The 27,726-nt window shown below is 30.2% G+C and overlaps 2 protein-coding genes across 2 annotated transcripts; one reads left to right on the top strand and one right to left on the bottom strand.

The window, feature by feature from the left end:
• Positions 1-16,779: 16,779 nt before the first annotated feature.
• On the bottom strand, positions 16,780-17,741 carry LOC130935971 (uncharacterized). The gene is made up of 3 exons (XM_057865916.1): positions 17,508-17,741; positions 17,352-17,426; positions 16,780-17,055 (listed from the first exon to the last, which is right to left on the bottom strand). The coding sequence occupies exons 1-3, from the start codon at positions 17,634-17,636 to the stop codon at positions 16,894-16,896; spliced, it is 366 nt and encodes a 121-aa protein (XP_057721899.1). The 5' UTR covers positions 17,637-17,741; the 3' UTR covers positions 16,780-16,893.
• A 116-nt stretch (positions 17,742-17,857) lies between these two features.
• Positions 17,858-21,028, top strand: LOC130935894 (nitrogen regulatory protein P-II homolog). The gene is made up of 7 exons (XM_057865806.1): positions 17,858-18,128; positions 18,248-18,299; positions 18,435-18,462; positions 19,395-19,482; positions 19,701-19,768; positions 20,483-20,552; positions 20,695-21,028. The coding sequence occupies exons 1-7, from the start codon at positions 17,939-17,941 to the stop codon at positions 20,793-20,795; spliced, it is 597 nt and encodes a 198-aa protein (XP_057721789.1). The 5' UTR covers positions 17,858-17,938; the 3' UTR covers positions 20,796-21,028.
• The last annotated feature ends 6,698 nt before the right edge of the window (positions 21,029-27,726 follow it).

Raw genomic sequence — 27,726 nt, forward strand, 5'->3', positions numbered from 1 at the left:
AAATAATTAAAAATGAATTTTCTAATTTCTATACGTATTCCAACCTAAAACATTTGTAGAAGACACTACACGCGGTATAATATATAAGCAAACATCTCTTACATCATCCAATGGTAATTTCTACGCTCATTTTTTTTTATCTATAATTATCAAACTTTATCTTAATTTAAAATCATTATATATATAATAATATTCTTTTAAAAAAATTAAAAAAATATTAAAATTTATTATTTTTAATTATTACTTAGTCATTAATTCAATTTTTTTAATCTAATTTATTTAATTTACTAATTTAATAATATACTTTATCATTTTAATTTTTATTGGATTGTAAAATTCCAAAAATGGAAATTATTGGTGATTTTAAAAATATGGGAGAATAAAATTGGGTTTTGACAAATTTTAAAATTTTTAAAATTTTAAAAGTGAATTCGTCGATATCGAATTGTCTTTTTTTTTTGAAAAATAAATTTGCGGACGACAAATTGTCTTTTTTTACTTTTTAATATTTCAAAAAATAACTCACCATAAACGAATTATTTTTTCTATTTTTTTATTTTAAAAGATGCAATATACCAAAAATAATACGTACTTCAAATGTTTGTGATATAAAAAGTTTAAATTTTATCTAATAATTATTAATTTATATTTTTAAATATTAAAATATTCAATTTAATTTCATGTATTTTAATTTTTGTTTATTTAGTTATTAGATTGAGATTTATGTTAATGGGTTTAAGATTTTTCTTTTCAAAATATTTTGACTTAATAAGAAGTTATAAATACTTCCTAAATTATTGTAACCACCATAAAGTGATTAAAGTAGTGCCAAAATATTTTTGATTTTATAATAAAACTATAGTGTAGATAAGTGGTGTTGAATAAATTTCTCTCTTATTACATTGAAAAATTGGATAAAAAATAGAGTAATTTTTTTAATTTAATTTTCAAATTATAGTATGAACAAATTAGATAGAAATACAGTGGGACAACTATCAAGATGGCAATTTTACAATTAAATAAGCTTATGAAGCATATTTCACAAAAAGGAAAAATAACGGTAGATTACATAAATTGCTTTGAAAAATAACGGTAGATTACATAAATTGCGTTGTGATGCTAATCCAGAAGGTGTCATCACATATGACAACTCCTCCCTTATTTGATTCATCAAGGAGCTTTTGGTGAAGTTAGAAGATGTAGAAAGTAGACATATCTACATAAAGACTAATTTTGTGCTAATATTCTTGCAAAGCTCGATCAAAAAGAAAAATTGGAAATTAAATTTTGTGAGCAGCCACCTTCACATTTATTTTATCATCTTTTTGCTTATGTAAATGGTGTTAAATTTAATAGAATTGTAGTGTTGTAATATTTTTTTTTTAGGTCTTGGATTCTATAACTTATAAAAGAAAATTAAGTAAAAATTTTTTTTGTTGTATCAAAAAATTAAATAAAAAATATAATAATTTTTAATTTTTATATTTAATATATTTTTTATTTTAATTTTAATTTTAATATATTTTTATTCGATTTCAATAATTCTCTTTTTAATTTATTTATCGTTATTTTGTATCAAATAACAAATTCTAATCATCATATTATTTCAGTAAATAATAATATTACACAATTCTTTTAAAAATGACAGACCTCTTAATAATCATATACAAATTAAAAAGTGGCAGAACATCACCATCGGCATTGAATACCGAAAATGTAATTAGGCCCCAAAGATCACCGCCATATGCATAAAAAGTCACCAAGTTTGACATATTTAGGGAAGAAGAACATCATACATGATAATATAATAATATAATATAATAATTATGAGATATTGTCAAGTTGCAAATTATTTGTGGATGAATGAATCTGTCTTTAGAACTATAGTATTGGACTATTGGTTGGTGACTGAGAATCCGCGGTTTAAGAGGCCATGTATGTTATATATCGTGCATGAGGCTTTTCGTCATATAACCTAATACTAATATAATTATATAGGGTATATTAATAAATAAATGAATTATAATGCTCCTACTTTATTCATAAAAAGCAGTTATTGGTCCATGCCTTACCATGATGCGACATTCTAAAACATTATATATGTGTGTGCGATGTACCTTCCTACGTATGATGATGATAATAATACAATACAACAATATTATATGCTCATCCACGTAGTTGTGTCATTATCATATTTCTCAAACTTCGAAGCATACTATAATGCACGTCCAAAGAAAAAAAAAAGGATAAAAGAAAAGTACACTGCAATTCATTTTTTTATGCATGCAATTTATGTACATTTAATTAATCTTTTTATGAATATAATTACTATTAAATAAATTAATTATCGATAATATGATTTATTATTTTTCAAAAAGAAAATTGAAATCAGTGTAGATCAGAGATGACCATTGGATGATGTAAGAGTTGTTTACTTATCGATAATACTCGTAACATTTTTTGTAATCGATGTTATGGTGTTATGTAAATTACTATTTTGACAATGTTCTGCATAAAAAAAAAAGAGAAAAATTAAATTAAAAAGTCATAAGAATTTATTATTTTTTATTATCAGTTAATTATTAATATCTAAAAATATAAAAATAAATTAATTAATTATAATCATACTAATAAAATAGTCCGGCGGTACAGTAAAGAAGTTGCTGCCTTTTATAAAAAAAAAGGAGGAAGTTGTTGCTGGTTAATTTATTCTTTTAATTTTATTTAATAAGTAATTCTTCCTATTATTGTTTACTTTGTATTTGGTAGGGCTCACAACCCACCCTGTATGCAGAGTAGAGTGGAGAGTGGACCTAGCCAAGACGTCATCTAATTAGGATTACCCAGTCATAATTATTTTAGTGTTATATTAATGAATATTTTTAGAATATTTGTTGAGAAATAAAAGTTTTTTGAAATTTTTTTTAAAAATAAACAATTACACAAATTTTTTAGAACGCGTTAAATATATTAATGTTTACTTGTTCAAAAACTCATTTTTTTAAATAAAGAGTTCGACACATTAAGTGAAAGAAAAGATTTAGGGATGTGTATAGAACATTTTTATTTCTGAATAAACTCGTTAATTAATTACTATCGTTAAAATTGATAAACGATCATCAAAAGAGAAAAATCTAGTGATGAGAAACACACAAAAAAATCAAAATGGATAGAAAAGACCAAGTAGAGGAACATATAGAGATCACACAGAAAAGAGAATAGTTAAAGTCTGTAACAGAGTCTAAAAACTCGCTGGAGAATTTTGTTACCCTTGTCAATGGTGCATCCGAAGGTTCCAAGCCTTTTTATAAGGATAGGCTGATGAACGACAGGCTTGGAAAATTGAATCTATATAAAATCATCGAGATGGTCACAGAAAACTACATCTCCAATGAGGATCCAATGGCATATATGAAGGAATCACAGACTCCTTTTAATCCAAATCCTAGTATAGAGGTGTCTTTGAAAAAATACGATGAATGGTGCAGGACATAGAAACAAGCACTCATCGTTAAGCCCTTAGAGAAGAGTCTGAATTTACATACTATAGACCGGTGGATAAACAGGAGATATACAAAGAAGGAAGCAGTTCGAGTGATGGTCCTTATGAGAGGATACTTCCTACTGAGATTCTCGAGTCAAGAGGATTATTCACATGCTCTGTTTGAGGTTTTCTGGATGATCCCTTATCATTACCTCTTGGTTCAAAGATGGCGGCCTTTATTCATACCCCAAGAAAGTGAGGTTAAAAAGGTTGCTGTTTGGATCAGGATTTTTAATCTCTCAACCGAATTATATAATAGATATTTCTTATAGAAGGTTGGAAAATCTATTGGAACCATGCTCAAAATGGATGAATACACGTCTATTCACTCAAGAGCATGGACAGACTCAAGACTCAGGGGGGGAGAAGTAGTGGCCTTGGCCTCCCAACAAATTCTAAAAGCTCATATACTATTATAATAGATATATTGTATAGAATAAAATTTAATAGTGTAGTAATAATAAAAAGAGTTACTATTCTTTATGTACTTTTTATTTAACATTTATAATTATATAAAAAAAATTTAATATTATTTATGATAATATTATTTCTTAAATTTTATTTAGTTGTTTCTTTTTTATTGTTTTTTAATTAATTTTTATCTCTATTATTATATAAAAATACTTTAATATATTTTAAATTCACGTAACAAAATTGTTAGTGCAATTAACTTATATTATTTTATGTTATATTTTTAAGGTTTAATTACTCTGTTGGTCCTTATAATTTTGCGAAGGTCTCTATACTTTTTTTCTTTTAATTGAGTCCCTGCACCAATTCTTTTTTTCAATTAGGTCCTTCTTGGCAGTAATTGGCTTAATTTTATAGGGATATAACTAAAAAAAATTTGGTGTAGGGACCCAAATAAAAGAAAAAAAAGTGTAGAGACTCAATTAAAAAAAAATTTTGGTGCCAAGACTCAATTAAAAGGAAAAAAATACAGGGACTTAATTAAAAATTTTGCGAAACTATAAAAACTAACAAAGTAATTAAACATATTTTTTAATGATATAAAACATAAAAATAACTTACTGTCACATAAATATTTAATAAAGTAAATTAATTAACAAAATATTTAAAAATTTATAATTTTATATTTTATTAGATGTAAAACTATAAAAAATTATTAAAAAATTATAAAAACTGAGATAATTCTTTTATATGACAAGTATTTATTAATTTTTTAATTAAAAAATTAATTATAATTATATCTATTATTAAATATATAGCATTATATTTGATTATACAAGATTTTAATTTTTGACCTCTCCACTCTTAGATTCCTGGATCCGTCCCTGTTCAAGAGGTAAATTTGCACACATTTGCGTGGAAATTGACTTAAGAAAAAAGTTGGTGCCATCCTTCTTAGCCTTGGGAAAAAGATTCAAGCTAGAATACGAATGTTTTCATCTAATATGTTTCAATTATGGTAGATACGAATATAAACATGATGGATGTCCGAAAAAGATGAAGGAAGTAAAGGACAGACAACAATCTCAAGCAGCTATTGAAGAATAGAACCACCGAAAGGAAAAAAATACCGTCGCGGTCCAATGCCAACCAACATCAGTGAATACAGGAAATCATGTTAGAAAAGATCTAATCGTAACAAAATAATACGAGGGTGATGGAAGTAGCCGTTGGTACAATTACGGAAAGTCACGAAGATCAATTTGGGGAGAAAAAATCAGATTTAACTGTTGTAAGTGAGAAAAGTTTATATGGTCCCTGGATGATTGTCAAAAAGTCCCAGAAAAAAATAGGCAAGAATTAGGGAGTAATTATGAGGATATCAAAAATAGAAGTTCTAATAATAGGTTTGATGCTCTTCAAAATGAAAAAGAAGCTCAGTAGAGAGAAGATAAAAAAAAAAAGAAAGTACCGAAAAGTCAGCCCAAACAGATGCAAAAAAGAAAGATAAATGCCAAAACAAGTAAACAAATTGACAAGCTGATTACACATAATCAAAATCATAAAAGAGGCCAAAATGTCAACTCTGCTAACTGAAACACAAAAGAAAAAAGTTCAGAGATAAACAAAAAACTTAATGAAAAATAGTTAAAATTGGCAAGTACATCTTAGAACAAAAAAAGATAATTGTTATTGTTGAACCGAATCAACCTTCTCAAGGAGAACAAAACAAAGAGAAGGATCAAATGTACCAGGAGTATTGGAGACAAATTAGCAGACTTTTAAAAATAGTGTCTTCAAGCCACAAAGAAGGTCATTATATCCTACTAATGACCCTATCTTACATACTCACATAGCAAGGGTTATGGAAGGGAAAAATGTAGAGCAAAATAACGAGTATTATAAAGAGAACCCTCTAGGAGCGAGTAACTATGGTGGAGAAGTGCATAAGATGGCCAGTGACCTTGATAGTATAGAAGAAACTGCTCCAAGCAGGAATGCAACAGATATTGAGAAGGATCCTAAAGCTTGAAAAGCCTAGAGGGACTTCTTTTACACTAAGGAGTTTCTTACCTTCGAGTAGACTTTTTTGTTTACATTAGTGTTTATGAATATCTTATCTTAGAATTATACAGAAGCTTCTTCTAAAGGCTTCAAATCTATTTTAAATGATCTTATGTTTAGATATAAAACTAACTTTTGTATCTTGTTGGAAATCCATGTCTCAAATACTAAGGTTGAGAATATTATTAGGAAAATGGAATTTGACTTGTGAAGTATTAGTGATGCTGAAGGTTTTTCAGGCGGCATTTGGTGTTTTTAAAGGTCAAATTCATGGAATATAAAGTTACTCATCATTCACAAACAATTTGATCATATGAAAGTACAATGACAAAATAATGCTCCTTGATTTTTTGCTACTATTTACGCCAGTCCTATGGTCGAAAATAGAAGAGAGCTTTGGACCAGAATAAAGGATTTAGCTAAGAATATTAATGAACCTTAGTGTTTAGGAGGAGATTTCAACTCCATTCTTTCATTGAATGACACAAGGAGTTCTTCTAATCTTTCTCTTGACACTAATATTTTTAATGATGTTTTACTGAAATGTGAGTTTAAAGATTTAAGATTCTCTAAACCCTTTTACTTAGCAAAGGGGACTACACAGAGAAGACTAGATCATTTTATTAGTAATTTTAACTTTTTTGATATTTTCTTAGATGTTGGGGTATCAAACATTTACCCAAATTAAAGTCCGATCATCTCTCCATTTCACTGAATTTTCAATTAGCTCAAAGGAAAGAAGGAATTAAGCCTTTTAAATTTCTTGCTCCTTAAGTTTTGTATGAGGGTTATAATAATATGGTTAAAAGTAGTTGGCTGGAATAAATAGTTTGATACATAATATTAACAACTTTGTCAACACAACTAAGATTTAGAAGAAAAAATTTTTTGGACATATTTTTAAAAAAATACAACACATTCTTCTAAGACTTGAAGGGATCAACAAAAAGAACTCTTTCAACAATAATTCCTTCTTGGATAAATTCCAAAACGATTTGTGAAAAAGAATTAGAAAATAGCAATTCAAGAGGAGATCTATTGACAACAGATGTCTAGATGTGATACCATTAAATTTGGTGATAAAAATTTGAAATATTTTCACTCAAGAGTAAATGGAAGACATAAGAGAAACAAAATCACAACTTTAAAGAGTGAGGAAGGCGAATGGATGGACAATGGACACTTTTAAAATTTAGGGTGTTAATTTTTTTAAGAATCTCTATTGTTCAGAATCAGATTATAATGACTTTGTTATTTCTAATAAGTTTCCTAAGTTATAGGATATGGAGTATCATGATATGGTTAAGAAGGTATCAAGCGAAGAGAATAAGAATGCGGTTTTTTTTATGAGAAGCTGGAAGGCTCCTAAAAGTAATAGTCTCCCAGCCAAATTCTATCAAAAAGTCTGAAATGTGGTGGCAAATTTCCTGATGACTTAGGTGAAAGAAGTTTTTAATGAGCCGCACAACATAACAGAAGTGAACAAGACTTTGATAGCTATTATTCCCAAAATTTTCTCACCAGAAAATTTTGAACATTTTATACCTATTAATCTCTGTAATGTTTGCTATAAAATTGTGACTAATTCATTGCATCTATATTAAAAAAATATATGCCTTCTCTTATTTCTAATACTCAATCAATTTTTGTGCCTGCCAGAGTTAGTGCAGATAATATCATAATAGTAAAAAAAATGGTTCACACCATGAAGAATACAAAATATGGAAAAAGTTTTATGGCAATTAAAATAGACTTAGAAAAGGCCTATGACAGACTTAATTAGTTCTTTGTGACGGACTCCCTCAAAGATGCAATGATCCCGATCAAATCCAAAGTGTTATTAGCTTTTGTATATCGACGACATCCATGAATTTTGTATGGAATGACTTTCCATCAGAAAGCTTCTCCCTAAATAGAAGAATTAGACAGAAAAATTCTCTTTTTTCATCCCTCTTTGTTTTGTGTATTGAACGTTTATCCCATTCGATAAATAAGTTAGTCCATGATAAGAAATGGGAACCTATAACTCTATCAAGCGAGGACCTAAAATTTTTCACTTCTATTTTACAGATGACCTAATTCTCTTTGCAAAAGCGGATAAAAAACAGGTTCAGATTATCAATAAGGCTTTAAATCACCTTTGTGAGTGTTCGGAACAGAAAATCAACTTTGACAAGTCTTGTGTGTACTTCTCTAATAATATTAATTATATTATGAGACAAATGTTGAGCCAAGAATTAGGAATCAACCTCACAGCTAACTTGAAAAAATACTTGAAAGTCCCTCTCATTCATAAAAGATGCAATCAACAATACTTTCAATTTGTTATTGATAAGATGCAAAGCAAATTATCTAAGTGGAATAAAAAGATTCTCTCCTTAATCGAAAAGTGCACACTTATACAATCAGTTCTATCAACTATTCCTAACTACTGCATGCAAACCATAAAGATTATATTCCAGTAGCAGTGTGAACAAGATAGACAAAATTTATAGAGATTTCTTATAGAAAGGCAGTGATAAAAAAAAAGAAAATACATCTTTTTTGTTGGGACAACATGTGTAAACTAAAGGAAAAGGGTGGGTTGCGCATCTGAAAGGCACACTATTCTAATTCCCTATTTCTAATGAAACTTGCTTGGGCCCTCATCCACAATAGAGGAGTGCTGAGTCAAGATTATGTGGGCAAAGTATGGTTGTGGCGAAGGTATCATACCTAAAATTTAGCGCAGATTAAGTAATTCTAATGCATGGCTCAGGATTACTAAAGTCTGGGAGAAATTTAAAAATAGCCTTATTTGGAGGCTAGAAAATGGAGTTATGGCTTCTTTTTAGAAAGAACAATGAGTTCCAAATTTTACAGAACTTTTAGAGATATCTTTGATTGAGTTAGATGAAAAAAAAGTTAAATAAATAAAGTAGAAAAAGAGTTCGACACATCAAGTAAAGAAAAAAAAGACAAACAAAAAAAATACGTAAAACATATGTATAGTCAATTCTTTTATTATCTCTGATATTATTATCAATAATGATTAAAATGGATAATATTTCTCTTTTTAAAATTTTTTATCAATAAAGCAACAACTTTTTTAATAGTTAATGATTTATTTTAAAAGATTTTTTTAATTCTTTTTCAACCAAACATTTTAAATAATACAAAAAAATCATCAACTATTTTTTATAATTTTTCTTTTTCATTACTTCAAATATTCAACTTTTAAAATATTTTTTCAAAGTGTTTGAGATTATATATAAACGACTTGTATCATGTATTCAAACACACCGCACTTTAATAAGTAAACTTACAAACGACAAATAAGCTATATATATTATTAACATTCTTTTTATACAGCACATAAATATTATCATTTGACTTAATAACACCTAATTTATATCATGTATATGTGGTACTAACTCTATACACTAATACAAACCAAATAAATAATCTAATTTAGAGTGAGACTAGACTTTTTTAGATAGGTTTAATAAAACTAAAGATAGTAATATCTTTTATATATATATATATATATATATATATATATATATATATATATATATATATATATATTTGCAAAATCTATACAAAAGAATATTGTAAATTTTTTTTGTAAAATGAAAGGTGTTCTCTCTGTCTCTTGTCAATTTGGCTAACTGTAAGGTACCATAAAGTTTATTTAAATATTTCATCTCCTATTGGAATAGCTTTTGTTTCTACTCAAACTTCTACACCCACTTTAACCTACTCTAAAAATCACATCTCCTTATAATAGATTCTTTCTGATTTACAAAAAAAAAAAAAAAGCCTTGGAAAAGAGGCTTTTAAACTACCACATTGCAGCTAATTATTCTTCAAAATTCTATGACTACCATTTCTTAGTTTCATAGATGGACCATTAATATTTTCTCTCGCACCTATTGTTTCTTAATCTGTAATTGCAAATGTCTTTCTGTGACTCTATTATACTAGATATTATCTGAGTTGATATTGCGATCCAAATTATTATTACATAATCAGATAATTTTTTTTAAAGTGGACAATTTTTTTTAGAGAATCACCGTCACGGCACCACCACTTAAAAGAAAATAATCGTATTTTAATTACATTTAAAAATTTGTCATTATCAATAAATTACTATATACAAATAACTTTTGACATTTATTAAAATAAATTAGTGAGTTAATTACTAGATAAATTTAAGTTGGTTGGACCATCTTGATTTAATCATCCCAACTGGGTTTCCTATCGTCATTGGGCTGTCTTCAGTATGTTGTTAAGCCGTTAAGCGAAAATGAATGACAAAGGTAAAGAGAAAATAAAAATAAGAAATACCAAGAGAGTTTTAAAAGAAAAAGGCGAACTAGAAACTTCTTAAAATTAACTCTTAAATTAAACTTATCAGATAGAAAATGTTTATGCAATTATGCCACAACCTAGCTAATATATGTGTCTGGAAATTTAATTGAAACCTTGTACCCCACTATCCTAGTAATCTCATCGCTTTAAGTCTTGTTTATTGTTTCTTTTGTTCAAAGCGTTGCGCATTATGGTTCCGAATCTAAGAATTCTGTTATTGATGATAACATTGTTGACTTAATATATTAAACACAATATATAGAAGCAATCATGAACCTCAATTGAAGCATTGCAGAAAAAAAATACTTGTATATTATTGTTCATCATTATTATTATTATATGCAAATTCATATAACTTCTAGTCCATAATAATTAATAACAATTTGTAATATGGTTTTTGGTACACGTTCAAGAAAAACTCTTGAATAAAGAAAACAAATGGAACATACATTATTGCTCACACCTACCATAATTGAGGTGTTAAGGGAAGGTTTATACGAGCCAAAATCTTGCTCTATATATAAAGTAATTCTCTTCCATCATTGAAACTTGCTAGCCTTGAAATGATTTTGTCGAGCACCAAACTTTATTCTTTCTCATGATTGAAGGCTTCTTTGGAAAATAAGCTAGAAACAATACACTGTCAATAAAAGGCGATAGCACCATATATTCAATGTGAAATTCACAACCATTGACGAAGTGGTAGGTCCATTTCAATGTGTGATCGTTATTTCACTTAACGGGAAACTTCTTTTGTGATTGAAATTTGCCATATACACTAATCAACAAGCCTTTTTTTTTTCAAAAAAAATAAAAGATAAAAATGATCTTGTTTCCATTTCATTTTTCTTTGCCGATCATTTTCTTTTGTTGTGTATATATGTAGTGATAAAAGCAAGTAAACTATAATTGTGTCACCATATTGCTCTATAAGACTCATTTATCAATGCTATCCTCAAGAAGTGCCCCCATCTGCTCTAGTTTGGGCCAATTAATGCAATATCATTCACAGAACTGGACGAAAAAGAAAAGCCTTGAACAAAATTCAATTATACAAGTATATATGATGCTATTTAAAACATTATATTATATTATATTACAGTAAATGTTTATTTGGTATACTACTTAATAAAATCCAGTAATGAATAAGATGAACTTTGTATCAAAATAGAAGTCACGCTGAAATTAAAAAATAATTAGAAATGTTTGGTAATCAAAGAAAATCAGGTAAAAACAGCCGTAACTTGACGCGACAATTAATGAATGCTAAATAAGACAAGTTCTTACTGTTATCTTTGTCTCCTTAGCATTACCCAAAATAATAAGGAAAGATATAATGAAAATTACCATTTGATGATCAATTAGGTATTACAAGTTTAGAACATACATTATATTTTCCACTTCAATAATAATAGTATCAACTTGTTCGTCCTCTTCTCTTGTTTTCATTTATTTTTCATTGGACATTGCTGGTGAAGACAATTAATTACAGACAAAATTGTACTAATAACAAATTTTTATTCTACTAGGTGAGGTCGACTATATGAATTAAATAAATTATTGTGTCATATCATGTATCATATCTACGGAAAGACTGTTGGTACGTAGATCTTCTTTAAATATTTTATGATCTTTTTAGGTTGTTCATTTTCTATCTCATCTTTCTATTTAAGTACTTTGCTATTTTTTTTCCGCAAATCTAAATTATTTAAAACAAAATTTTATTATTTTTTTTAAAATAGACAAAATTGTACTAAAAGGAGGAAAAAACCAATTGAGCATGCAATTCCCACCACCCACCTATAATCTCCCAATAATGGAACATGTAAAAAACTGGTATAATAAGCTTTAAGTTTTGGTAGCTAGTTGGTAGGTAGAATATAAATACATGGGTATGTAGTAGTAGTGCGCTGCGCTGTTTATAAAATATAATAGTGTGTACTTTGGCAATTCCTAGTTCCCACTAAGTTTGTAACCTCATCACCGCCAGAGGATTATTTAGTCCAATGAATTCTTCTATCCAAACCCTTTGAGTTATTTATTTATTTATTAAACTTGAACAACTAATCATTTGAAGATGTTTTCACCTAAAAAAGATGATCCAAAATAGTTGGATAATTTAATATATTTGACTAAAATTTTTAATATAATACATATCATCAATATTTTAACTATTATTTTTATATAAAAATATTTTCGTATATTTAATCACTTTCATTGCTCCATCAGGCTGGCCGCATGTTAAGTTATTGCTTCATTCAACATTCTATTCATCACTACTTGATCTTTGATCAATTCTATTATCTATTTTTTGTTTATAATTGCATGGACAAGCAGCTGAGGATTAATTATATAATATTGCAGACTACTTTCCAATTTTCTGTCGCCACTGCCTTAATATTTGGTCATTCATTGACCTTCATCATTAATTAATGTTATAATATATATAAAATTTAATTTTAATGTCATTGTCAGTGAAAAATTATTTTATATGTGTATTCAATAACATAATGTCACATTAACAAAAATAACTAATTTTTATATTAATTGTATAAATAGTTATTTAAAAAAATAATTATAAACTTATGATTATACAATTGTATAAAATATTTTATACTATCATTATATCAAAATTAAACATATATATATATATATATATATATATATATATATATATATATATGTTAAAATTTTAAAATTTGTTAACTTCAAAATTATTTACGTTAAATTATTAAAAAAAGATATATAAGAGAAGAATCATATTTAAACTTTTGAACATGAATAAAAATATTTGATTCTTATAGTTTTTTAATCTTTCTCAACCAAAATATATCGAATCCTTATTTTAGGTTGAATAATAACTCTCTAATGAGATAAAAATTGTGAAGTAATTTTGGTATTTTAAGAATCAAAATTCTGGAATTCTATTTATATATTTGGCTATTAGTTTTCATTAAACCTAAAAGGTCAAAGTAAATTTGGTTTTATTTTCATTTAAACCAAAATAAAAATAATCATGACCTATTCTGTTTAACATTTATAACAATAAATGAAATAATTTATATAATATAAATTATATAATGTAAAATAACTAATGTAATTATAATCAATTATATATATAGGTTATAATTTTTTAATGATATATATATATATATATATATATATATATATATATAAATAAGTAGAAATTAAAAAATTTTCAAGGTTCATTAATATTCGTTATATATAGAAAAGAAACGAATTACATAAAATTTTTATTTACTCCAGACAAGTTGCCCACACGGGCAACCGGGAATAATGAAACCTTTCTGAAGATGGATATTCACACCATGTGACACTAACGACAAAATGGATATTCGGATCTGTTTACTTTGTTTTCTACTTCTTAGACTTTACAAAGTGTTTGACGCAGATAAAGAGTGACCGACTAGAGTGGCTACCATTGTTTCAACAAAAAATTTGTGGTAAATAAATCAAGGTCCTAAATTAAACCCAGTTCCTCCTTACATTATGGTATACCAATTACAACCGGGTAATAATCATTATGACTGAACGCAATTGTGTGTGGCTTAAATTGGACTTATAATTAAAGTTAAGACTAAAGGGAAAGTGCCACTTAATATAAATGATTAAGTGCATGCGAAAGCGAACACACATCCATGTTGAAACGGAAATGGATCCTCTCCATTTTTTTTGTTACTGAAAAATAAAATGTAATTTTTTACCTTTAATTCTATAAGTAGGACTAAAACTAAATTAAAAAAAAATACAATAAAAAGTAAGATCTTTCACTGGATACTATTTAATTTTTTTTTTTCACTTGAAAAAATCCACTCCCATGTAGAAGCACCCTAGAATATTCCTTCCTTGAACAAAAGGACCTATAATAAAGAAAAGAGGGATATGTATGTTATTTAATAAACGACCATAAAATATGTATGTTATTTGATAAACGACCATAAAATAAATTTATGGTGCCATGTGAACATACAAGAATTTATTACCAAGAATTGGGCTCCATAGTATTTAAAATTTTTAGAGTAAATACTCTACTCGACCTCTGATAATTATCTTGAAAGGACAATGAGGTTTTAAAGAAAAAAAATACCTAATTCAGTTTCTGATATTTTTTTTTAAGATTGATTAGTTCTTGTACAAAAAAAAAATTAATTTTTTTTGCATAGAGCTAATCAATCCTATAAAAATAAATCTCAAAAGTCGAGTTAGTATTTTTTTTTAAAGACCTCGTTGTCTTTTAAAGTAATTGTCAGACTATTTTAAATTTTTTCAAAATTTTTTTAAGATCTTATTTGATGATTGAAAATTATTACAAATTTTAAATATGGGTGGCTAAGTAGATAATCCATTCCGTTCCACCAAGTAAATAAGCTTAAAGTGTTAGTTTGCTTTGCTTTTTGGTGGACCATGGATTACTCTGCTTAATTTTTTAAAAAAATTAATTAAAATTAATATAAAATTAATAATTAAATAATTAAATATAAATAAAAAATAATAAAATTATTATATAATTTATTATTATTTTTTTAAAATTTTTAATTTAATAATTATTTAAAATAATATCTCTCAATAAAATCATATTTATTTTAAAAAATAATTCATATAATTTAAATATATATATAAAAATGTAAAATAAAATAAATAAAATAAATTAAAAAATTTAAAAATATATTAAAAAATCATATAATTGTTAATTTTTATAATACTAATTATCCTTTTGTTTTATTGAAAAATGCTATATGCATCATATTTGGATATATTTTTTTATATTAAAAACGATAGAAAAGAAGAAAAATAAAAATATAAATATAAGAAAAAACGTGTATTGTTTTACGGGCCTACTAGAAGACGAACTCAATCAGATTACAGTACTTACCGTTGACCGATTCCCACTTTTTTAGCAACATTATTTGTCAGTATTTAACCAAGTTAGGTTGGTCTAATGATTAGCTTATTAGTCTGTTTAAGGGAGTTTGAATTTTGCCTTGTGTATGCAGCAATTTATTGGCCAGCGACAAACCCTTAAATGGAGCTCAGTACTGCGACAAATTAGTCCTTTGACCTGTCGGATTAGGGATACTGTAGGAAACCCAAAAAAAAAAAAACATTATTTGTCCGTATCTGTTTGTTGTGCCCTAAGTCCGAACCTCAACCACACAAGCAAAGAGGGATTGGATGAAACCTATAGAAATAACTCGAGCCATAGCCATACATACCCTACAATGATATCCATTTGAAAGCAAGCTAAGGTAGAAGAGTGATACATCATATTAGTGACACATACATCAACCCTGACCCTCCCCTGCCAATTCTATTATCTTTGATATGATCGCTTATTTTGACTTCCTATTTCTTAAGTGTTATGTATTATATGGACACTCAAGTAAAGCTCTTAACTTTTTAATTTTTTATAGTTGAAGATGTGTCTAAATAATAATAATAACAATAAAAGCACTCCAAGATCACTTTATCTATGTATTGACCCCATGTGAAATGTTATCGGATCTGCTAATGCGTGCTTCTCTGCAAAGAAAAGTATTTACTGCAAATGATACAAGCAGCACCCAGTCATCACTGTATAAGATCACATTGAAATGCAATGTACCACCTATTACAGATGAAGTGATATTGCACTCACTTATTCACATGACCTAGTTTTTTTATTTGTGGCAATAGTTGACTCAATAATATTCCAGCAATTAGACAGTGACAGTGATGACTTTTCGGAATTTTCAAATTATTTATGTGCTGCTACGTACGTTACCATAATTACCAGCAAATGAAATTTCTTTGAATTGCAAACAAAGAAAGAAAGAATGCTTTCTTTGTTGAGTGAAGTACTGACAAGATAGAAATCATACTTCTTGCAACACTGCTTACCACCACGAGATTCTTTGTAATGAAATAGACTCCATTCAATTTTATTTTGTTTTTCAATTGGAGAACTCCATCTACTTTACCAGTATGGTGGTAGATCCAAATATATTGATGGGGTTGACGTTGTAATGATATTCAGTATCCTTAATCCCAAAGCAACCTTATAATTAGCAATGATGAAAACGGGTATATACTAGAATCCAGTGACATAAATATATCAGGTTTCAATTATGTTTGTTGGCAAATGGGTTGTAGTTGAGGATAGTACCTAATAAGCTCATTGATCACCTTATTATACAGTAATGTATAAGAAAGACGATTACATTGTTCTAAATTTCTAATCACTGCACTGATAATAGGGAATCTGTTGCAAGTTGTTTAGAAGCACAGTACCAGAGACAAAACATTTGTTCTGGTTCTTGCTGAAAGGATTAGTACAGTATGAATGTATGACTTGGCATCGGACATTTTCAATTGTTTGATACCAAATAATTAATAATCACATCATCATATATCACTTAAGATGATTCAATTCATTTATTTTCAATTATTCGTTAGTGGCGTACAATCCTTTCTTTTACAAGTAACATAGGAAAGTAATTGCTTTCATTACCCTCATACAAGAGTTAATCAAACAAACTGCAACTGAATTTACCATCTGAGAGACACAGCTTCTCTGCTTTTGTCACGGCATCCAGAGGAAGAGGGGCAAAGCTTCGAGACGGTCCATAGAAATGAGGGAAGCTATTTGTGCCATCCACAACTTCATATATCAAACCATCGCCAAGCTGCAACAATCAGAGGACCTAGAATTTGTCAGTTATGCCCTGGAGAAGTACGAATTTTATGCATGAAACCAATATCAGTTAGATTCATTTTGCAATGCCTTACTATAATTCCACCAGAATTGTCATCAGATCCATTAATCACACCACTGAAATCAGGATCATTTTACAGAATATTTACTACTACAAGTTACATCTGGCTGTGTGCTAGTTGAAATAATATGATAACCAACTTCTAATCACTAACGAAATCTAACAGCTAACTAACTTTCCATTCTTTGGTGCAAGTTCAAAACTACCTTTTTAGCATCAATCTGAAGCAGGTAGAGTTCCAATTTGGTGTTGGTGAAAAAGTTCTCTAGCGTAGACCGAACCTGCAACATTGATATCATATAATATATGACCCGAATCTTAACCAAACTTTGAAATTTTTAATCTCAATTTTAAGAGAGAACCTGGTTCAGCTTGCTGAGATGGATGAAACCCGAAGACTTGTCAAGATCCCCACCGAAAATGGATCCATTGCTTTGCAACAACTCCCACTCCTTCGCTGTGCTTATCCTGTACACGAATTCATCCTCCATCGTCAAACCTACAAGCACCGATCTCAATCCTCTGGTGTCCGGTCGTAATTCTTCAAGCAGTCAACTCGCCACTCTAAAGTTGGGCCTGGCCCGTTTATAACTGACTTCTTGTTGGGCTAACTTTCTCAGCCAACCAATACAAGGCCAGGCCCATTAATTACCGTAAGGACTTGGAATCCGACGTGTCTTATCAATTTTCATTTTAACCGCCCGCGGTCTGGAAAGGCAGGCGTTAACGTCGAAGCTCAGTGAGAGTGAGAGAGTGAGAGAGACAGAGAGGGAGAGAAGAAGAAGAAGAAGCCATGGCCGCGATCACGAGAACGCACTTGTTTGGCGCTCCGAGTTTTCATCTGAGAGAAGCTCAATTGCCTTTTGCAGGTTACAGTGCTATGCCTACGCGCTTCCGAGAGTCTCATCGGAACGTGGTTCTCACGCGCAGGGCTGGAAATGCCGCCGGGATTCTTCCCATAATCAGGGCTCAGACTCCCTCAGGTACGAATCCATGTAGAAATGGAGAGAAAAGTTATCTATATTCACAAATTCTAAGAATGAAACTGTTGTTCTATTGCTAAATCTGTTTGTTGCTTATTCTCTATTTCTCTCTGTGGCAGTGCCTCAGTATGTTCCAGATTCCGATTTCTATAAAGTGGAAGCCATTCTTAGGTTATAACCTCCTCTCTCTCATGTTCATGGAAGAGATTTACGGTGTAGTTGTGTAGCATGAGTGTTTTGTATTATAGCTACGTGTTTATGTCTTAACTGCGTTTGTTTTAAGCTGTCAATTGTCCTATGCAACAGGCCATGGCGGATCCCTAAGGTTTCTTCGGTGAGACATCTTCACCTTTTTCATCATCGCCATTTATTTCTCTGCAATGCGAGGTTGATCTTTTTATTTCCGCTGCATTACTGTATAGATATGCATTATCACCACAACTCTTCACTTTGTTACCGATGCATTTTAATGTTGAGCTTAAAAAACATTGTATACGATATTTATTATTGTTAAATGTTTTGGATATAAAGAATTGAAAATACTGGCATGATACCCAATAGTTAGTTACTGGTTGTGTTAGAAGTTTTTCTTGCTGTCATGTTAATATTAGAACAAACCTACTTCCAAGTTTCATGCACATTTAAACTTGAGCTTAATTTATTTGTCATGCAGCCTGTATATAAAGCACATACTGACGTGCATAATTTCAACTTGTGAATTCATTTCCACATTCAAGAATCCTCTTGAAATTTTTTAAGTTAGCTCTCTGCTACAATTTTCTTCGGCAATTTACCATGTTTTCATATGTATAGAACGGGTCAGCATGGTTATGCTTTCGTGATGCTTTGGTGACTATAGATAGAAAAGAGCAACTTATTGGACAAGTCACCACCTTTGGCCTAAGACAAGAATAGCTCAAATGATACAAAGGCCAAATAAGATGAACATTCTTCTTCCTTTTCTATTCTATCAAATGTTTTTCTTATTTTCTTCTAGAATTTGATGACTCACCATTAGAAGATCATTTTGTTATTATTGAGAATATTTTCAGAGATTTGATAGATTTAGAAAGATATGGTGAGCTGTACATAGTCTTGTCTCGGGCCAAAGGTGGTGACTTGTCCAATACAACTACCTTCTCGAACTATTGGTTTAATCAAATATTGCTTGTATGCATTTTATTTCGGTGGCATTTTGCTGTTAGATTTACTAAGCTTATTGAGCTATGACATGGTTGGTTCGTGTTTTTCTTCTTAATGTGAAAGGCATTGTTGAAAATGGGAATTCGTGGAGTCACTGTGTCTGATGCTAGGGGCTTTGGTGCTCAGGGTGGTTCAAAAGAGAGGCAAGGAGGTAAGTTTGCAGCTGACTGTACTGAAAATGTGTGTCCCTAATGTCTGCAGCTTAGTTGTCCCTGATTTTATATCTAAACTAAAATGTCTGTGTGTGATCATTTAGACCTGTGTGACCAATATACTTTAATTGTGTTCTATGTTTGTAATTGTGGACAATGTACTAAGCATTTTTACATACATGTCACCTATCACTTAATGGAAAGTTATTTGTTGCAGGCTCTGAATTTTCTGAAGACAGTTTTATTCCCAAAGTTAAGATGGAAATAGTGGTGAGGAAGGATCAGGTATCTAGACATTTGGCAGGCATTGTAATCTACTATATATTTTTTTTGTTAATGGAATTTTGTAGGAAGGGAAAGGGGAAAGATGGTACGAAATAAAAGATAAACAAGAAGACAAGAATTCAAACGGAACAAAAAGATATATTAAATTGAAACAGAAACAAAAAGGATAGATTAAAATTGAATACAAAATCACTGTATTTCTTGACGCAATAAGAAAGGTCTCCATCTAACTTGTCTACGTCATAGTTTGGGAATAAAATCGAAGGGACTCATCAACTTTTTACTTAATTCCCCGATGCCAAAGAGAGAGACTCACTCAACTTCACTTGGTCACATCATGATTTCATCATGAAACCAAAAGGAGGGTTTTCACACTTTTAAACCCTGAATATGTGACGACTACAATAATTTAGAAGGTATTTATAACCTCTTATTAGGATAAAATAATAAAAATCCTAAACCCACTAATATAAAGCCCAATATAGTAACTAAATAAATAGAAATAAAAATACATCAAATTGTTCTAAAATTATAACTAATAAATTCTAAATAATATTTGAATTCTTTGTATCACGAATATTTAAAGCACGTATCAAAAGAGTTCTCAAATGTTAATTATTTAATTTTTTTTTATTACATTACTAATCTTGGACAGACAAAAGAATGTTCATTTCTGCACCATCTCTGTTTTTAATATATGATGCATGTTCGCAGGTTGAGGATGTAATAGCCAAAATTATTGAAGAGGCAAGGACGGGAGAGATTGGTGATGGAAAAATATTCTGTAAGATTGAATCTAGTAACTTATATGTTTGAATCACAATTGCAAGAAACTTCTTATAGTGAAAAAAAAAACTTGTTAAAATTCATTAACTTTTTGTTAATTGGAGTTAAATAAGTGCTAACTGGATTTGTTATTTGTGCAGTAATTCCTGTCTCAGATGTTATAAGAGTTCGTACAGGCGAGCGTGGAGAACAGGCAGAGAGAATGGCCGGGGGCCGAAGTGACATGTCTTCTGGCATATAAAATGGTTGGAATCAATATCAGAATTTGCCATTTGCTATTTGCCCTTTATATTCATATCATTTCTAATCCCGTCCCCATTATCATTTTCTTTTTGTGGGGCTGATTACAATGTCTTTACCTTTAGATGATTTACAATTAGCTATAAAAAAATGCATCTGTAGTTGTTGTGACTTATGTAATGATGACAATTCAATAAATGACAATTTGTTAAGATAGTAGTGAAAGTCATTTTGTGATGCTGCTCTTGAAAGAATGAATGGAGTCTCAACTATGATGAAGCACATCTTTCATGACATTTAGGGAGGTCTTAGTCATACCAAAATTTGAAATGTTTGCTTTGTTTGCGGTCTTTGGAGGTCTTAATACCAAGAAAAAACTATTAAGGAGAGGAATAATAAATCAAGATGAGGCAAGACACCCTCTTTGTGATTTGGAGTACTAAACCACCTTTTCTTGCATTGTCCTTTTTCAACTAAATTGTGAGGACAGTGGCGGAACTTGAAACAAAATTTTGGGGACCAGATAAAAAATAATTGTCAAAAAGCTTTTGATATGGACCCATTTAAGATAAGTTCGTCTAATCTCATCTCTCTTATTTGGATGATATTGCCAAATTTAAAGCTTTTTCAGGATCTCGTTCCAAAAAATTAAGGTTAAACTTATCAGATGTAACTTTTTGAACTTTTGAATGTTGTATCTCACTTTCTTCGTGATTCATTAAAGTAAGAACTATTTACAGGTGTTGAAATTGTAAAAGTTATATGTTCTCCTTCTTAAATATTAGCCTTCCTCTTAAAAAATACATTAATTCTTTGAGTTTTCATTATTATTTTATATAAAAATTGGAATTATATCCTATAGAATATGTAAAGAAGAAATTAGAAGGACAAATATTAAAATTTATAATATTTATTGAATTTTTTTATCAATTTATATAAATACAATAATATTAATACTTATTGAATATTCTATTATTTTTTATCATATACAAAACTAAATTAAATTAATAGTAAAATATAAAATAATATTAAATTAAATTAAATAAAAAATATCTAATTTTTTTATTTGAACTTAAAGGTAGAGAGAGTGTTGCTTATTGAACTTATTGGGTATTTAAGGAGTTAATACTCAAATTGGCCCCTGAAATTTGACCTCCACATCAATTTAGCCCTCAAGATTTCAATTGACTCTAATTGTACCCTGAAATTTTGCCTCGAGCCTCAATTTGGCCCTTCCGGCGTTTTCCGTCACCGGAGAGTTGACCTGGCAAATTTGGTAGACACTTGGCACCCTAGCAGTTAGATGACATGACAAAATGTTTAAAGGCTTCAATTTAACCCCTAAAAATTTCAAATAAAACCTAGAACTTCCAATTTCCCCAAATCGAAGAGTGTCTCAAAGAGGTGAGAAGAATGTTGCGAAGCAGCAGTCAAAGCTCAGGTAGTTCTGGTAGAGCTTGTTCGCATAGTGGTTGGGTGAAGAACGCACACGGTGACAGAGGTGGGAAGGTTCCGCATTGGTGCGGTTGTGGGTTGCGTCCTATTCTTCGGTGGTCTGGGACGGATTCCAATCCAGAAAGACCATTCTATGGATGCTCTAACTATAATGTGAGTTGGTTGAATTATTGCAAGTTGATTGTGTGTCTTATTTCTCAAATGCTTGTTGATTTTGTAGCTGTTCTTCCTCTCATTTTTTTTTGGATTTTTTGTGTTGCAGACTACCGGTAAGAGATGGTGTGGCTTTTTTAAATGGGCAGATGTTGAAGAAGAAGAAGCCATAGTTGGCAGAAATGAAAGTTCAGTTAGTGAAGACCATTGAAAAATATCTATGGGATGGAAAATTAGTGCAGTTAAAGCTGAAATTAGAATATTAAAAATGTGGAATATTATGTTATATGTGTTTCTTATTATTTTTGGAATGGTGATTGTAGCTTGTGGATTAGGTGTGATGAAATATATGTAACTGTATATCAGTTATTTGAATGAAGCATTGTTATGTATTTAATGAGAAAATAGAAATGAAATTTTATGTTCTCTTTGCTAATGATATATCCTGTAAAATTCTTTAAAACTGAGATTATATATGAAGCTGCTATGAGTCTGTATATGAAGACAAGATCAGGAGTTGGCTCTAATAACTATATATGGAGTATGCACTTCCATTAGTGAATAAATTTAAGTGTATAGTTCATTTGTGAAAAAGATATAAATAGATGAGATGTTATGACAAAAAAAAATCTAATAGAACCTTGAGTGGTTCTTGCACTTGACATAAGACCCAGAAATAAGTAATTCATTAAGTAATTCATAGTCATTAATCATTGTCAATATCACAGCATTAGCAACAGCAATATCTAGTATCTGTATCATACCTTAGATACCCTAGATAACATAGTTTCAAATATCCTAAACCAAAACAGATTACTCTATATAACATAGTAACAAAATATCAAAAGAGCATAGTTTGATCAAATGCTCTCTACAAAATATGTTCTACACAATTTCTAGTCAACATTGCAAAACGATTTCTATTTTGTTGTTGGTGGTTTGAAGCCTGGGGTGGGGACAAATGTCATATAAACTTTGCCAAGCGTGCAGCCGTCCTAAAACTTGCTCCTTGCATTGGGTCCACATTAAAAGTTGTTTTCTTCTTAGATTGTAACTTTTGAGACCTTGTCACCTGTTGGCGCCTGCTTTTCCTTACTGTTGTGTGGGCTATTTGGATTTATAGGAACTTAAAATTTTTTGAAAATATGGTGCCTAAGGTTACTAAGAGTTGGGAGCACATTAAAGCCCTTATTAACCAATGGTATGTGCTGAAAAATAAAGTAAAGAGGGATAATCTCTAGGAAGGTAACTAGAATTGAGGGTGAGTGGTTTTGATGGGTATCTGTTGATCATGTCCCTATGGTAATTATTTTATGGTGAGTGGATATCTTAAGAATTCACAAGGTGAGATAAAGTGTTTTATGGGCCATATGATTAAAGGATAATCCAATGCAGAAGCAATTGTTGCAAATTTGACAACATCGCTGCAGTTTTTGGTTGAGGAAGTTAGGGTGAAGGAAGAGCAGGTTATGGTAAATTAAAAGTCCGAGTGCTTGGTTAAAAGCACAAACACCTCATATTACCATTGAAATCTTTATGTATTTCTAACTTTTTATCATTTTTTTACAAATTCTAACACAATTTTTATATATTTTTTTATTTTTTTATGATATTTATATAAAATTTTAAAATTAAAAAATAAAGAGTTTATTTATTATGTTTATGTTTATTATGAATTTTTTATTTTAAAATATTATACGAAATTTTAAAAATTTTGAAAAAAAGATATTATTTTTCGTTAAAATTATGTTTATTATAATCTTTTTAATTTTTAAAAGCTATTTTACCAAATATAATTATGGTGTTTGTACTTATTAAAAATAATTTTTAATTTAATTTTACCAAATATAAGAGCTGCATCGTGCGGTTTTTAAAAAACTCTTTTAAAAAACAGCTTTTATAGACCACTTTCAAAAAAAAAAAGTTTTTATCAAAGCAAGCCTTAGCGTCTCCTCTTCGGTCGAGTATCTTTTACAACAATCTTAAAAAAAACCTGCAGATCAAACTAATAATTAGTGACTAATGAATAGAAGCTTAAGCAAAGTGGGTACAACCCACAACTTGGTTCACTCGCCATCCACTACCCAACAATATTACTATAGAAAACTTAATCGAGGACAAAGCTAATCTACCTACAGTGTACTATAACATGATATGCTTCTATTGACCAATTAAGTGAACCAAATAAACTAATGTATGTATTGTTTAAGAAATATCTCTTGCGGAAAGTATTAATTATTAGAAATTAGTTAAAAAATGTTCTAAAAATATTTTACAAGAGAATAAAAATGAAAAGTTTTTAATTTTTAATGCATATAAAATCCAAAAAAAAAGAATTGCTTGCTGTGATCTAAAAGATGAAAAGATCATTTTTTTTAATAAACAAAATAAACGACAAAAAAAGTAATGTGGACAATTATACAAATAACTCATTGCCAATTTTTTTTTATCTCAATAGTATTACAATATGGTAGGTTCAAATATTTTGAGTAATGTCACAAAAAAAATATATTGGTAGTAATTACTTTGAATTTATATAAATAAGAGTAAAGTGACAATTAGGTTCCTGAAAATTTTGCATTCGGACAATTTAGTCATTGAACAAAAAAAAATTAACAAATAGATCCCTCAGGAAACCAAAACGTGGACACATTACAACCCTTCGTTAGTAAGATTAACGGCGCCTCTGATATGGACTGTTAATGTGTTGAGGTGTTCACTAAGTGCCATAGTGGAATTATTCTGAATGGGGAGGACAAATTAGTCCTTCTATATTGTTTGGATTTAAAATACTTCGAAACCCTAATTTTTTAAAATTCCCAATTATTCACTCTGAAACCAAATCCTAGCACAACGCATAATGAATAGCATCGGAAGCTCCAGAAGCACGAGGCGGCAAAGAATGGAAAGGAATGAAGGCAGCGGTAGCAATTGTAGGGGTGACTCAACACATGGAAGAGGCTCCAGCAATAAAATCACGTCCAAGTGTAACTGTCAGCTATATGCAACAATATACAAGTCTGGAACAGTAGAGAATCCAGATAGATTGTTTTTAGGATACCCAAACTATAGGGTAAATTTAGATTCGAACGGTTTTAATTATGTGAGTTCTGAGTATTCTGCAGAATTGAAATTCGTAGCTGCTATTCATGGTATGATTTTTGGTTGCAATTATAGGACAATTTGCCATACTACAAATTCTTTAGATGGTTGGATGATGTTGCTGGAGATGTCGAGGTTTAAAGTTCTAAGCAGGGAGTGGAGGATAGATTAATTGATTTGGAGGAGAGAATTCTGAAACTGGAAATGGATTATAGAAATAAGAAAAATTCGAGCAAAATTACTAGCAGTAGATATAGAAATGTTCTGTATTTTATGGCTGGTTTCTTAGTTGCAATAATTGTGAATGTGTGGAGTAAGAGTTCTGGGTGATTCAAGTGAGATAGTTGAAGCATGAATGCGATAATGAATAGTTATTTTTGAATCATTGTATGATATATTATGGATGTTGGTGTTAATGAATCTGATGTTCGCATTGATGAACTGAAAGAAATCAAATGACTATAATGAGCATAAAAGCATTGTTGTATTATCTAAGCTTCCAAAATATTGTTTCCAGCTACATTGGTTGATCCAAAAAGAGGCTGAACGGTTGTCTATGTCACTAAATCAAAAAGAAACCTACATAGCAACATTATCATAACTGCACAATATATTGTGCCTAATTCAAAATAATATTTAAGTCCAAAGAAAGTATATCCAAAATACTAGTATATTACAGCCAAATTACTAATCCATTATATCTAAAAGACTAAAGTTTCATAAATTGAAGACTTCAAGTAAGGCTTAAATCTAGAGGTGGGAATAAAGTGAAACATTCTTGAAGTTGTTCCCGAACTTGTTGCAGCCAGGGTTTCTACAAAGATACCATCAATGAAGCTTGTTGGTTGTTGTGGTGGAGGTTGTTTAGGCCTTATAATTGATTGTTTTTTACTGAACAAGGTTGGATTCAGTGGCCTAGCAGCTGAGGATTTTGACTGGACCTGGGTTGGCTTTTTTCCTTGGGTAGCTGTTGTTGAAGGGGGATTATGGCCTTGAGGTTTGGGCCGAAAACCTGAGCTGGTTCTGGACTGGAGCAAGAGGCCTTAATGGGGGTTGGATTTGACTAGGTGGTCTGAATTGTGCTTAGGCTTGACTTTGAGGCCTGAATTAGGCTTGGGCTTGGGCTTGACTTGGAGGCCTGAACTTTGTGGACCTTCTTGTCCTCCTTTTTCTCTCCTTTACATCACCTTCCAATTGGCCCTGTGATGTGGACAAAAAAATTCATTATAACTCACATCCTAATGATATTAAACACACAAGTACATCAGACATAACATCATCCACAAAGAACTTACAGTTGCATCAGTTACATTAGTGTCAGTGCCAGTTGTTACAGGTCTATGTTAAACTTCCTCATTAGTCACAGACCTAGTTGGTGCAACATTTTGAGTAGTGACAGAAGGATTATGATTTTCTTCTTGGACCATGTTTGCCTAAATAGACATAAATGATACAATTGAGCCAATGTCACACTAAACTTCTAAATAATCGATTAACTATTTTTTTAGTCTAGGACAACTAAACCCCTCATAAGTTAGTGATAGGACATTTAGATCCCTAATACAAACTATACTAGACAACTAAATCCTTAATAATAGTGCGAGTATACAATTAACTATAATTACCTGTGGCTGTGGGTCGGGTGCAACAATGGTTTCTTGGTTCTCTACCTAGGGAGTACTGTCAGCCTGTGGTGCATCTTCTTGTGTACCATTCTTTGATAAGGCCTGGCTCTTTTTTTTTCCTTTCTTAGTTACTGGAGCTCCTTTGCATGTTTTGGAGTAATGGCCAGATTTGCCACACTTAGTACAAGTCACACTGAAGCTCCTCTTATTTGCATTCAGCAGTGGCTCAACAGGATCTTTTCTTCTTGCATGTAGTTTTGGACGGCCAATGGGTCTCTTAAGCTTGGGTGGAATAGGTCTTGATCCTTCTTCCCTCTCCCAATATTGCTCACTCATAATTGGTTGAACACAATGTTGGTATGTAGCATTGAATGAGCTCATTTGCAGCCATGGGTGACAATAGTCCTCAGGTCGCTCGTTTCTCCAGGCTATAGCAGATATAGCTTACATATGACATTCCTGACACAGACAAGTTAACAACAATTGCAAACCAAATTAGAAATATCCTTAACAAACTATCTATACAACTACTCTCCAGAAAGCTCTATGGATCCAAAGTGTTTGATACTACCTGTGAGTTGTCACATATTACATGTG

This window comes from Arachis stenosperma, chromosome 6 (genome assembly GCF_014773155.1).
Source record: "Arachis stenosperma cultivar V10309 chromosome 6, arast.V10309.gnm1.PFL2, whole genome shotgun sequence".
NCBI classification, from domain to species: domain Eukaryota; kingdom Viridiplantae; phylum Streptophyta; class Magnoliopsida; order Fabales; family Fabaceae; genus Arachis; species Arachis stenosperma.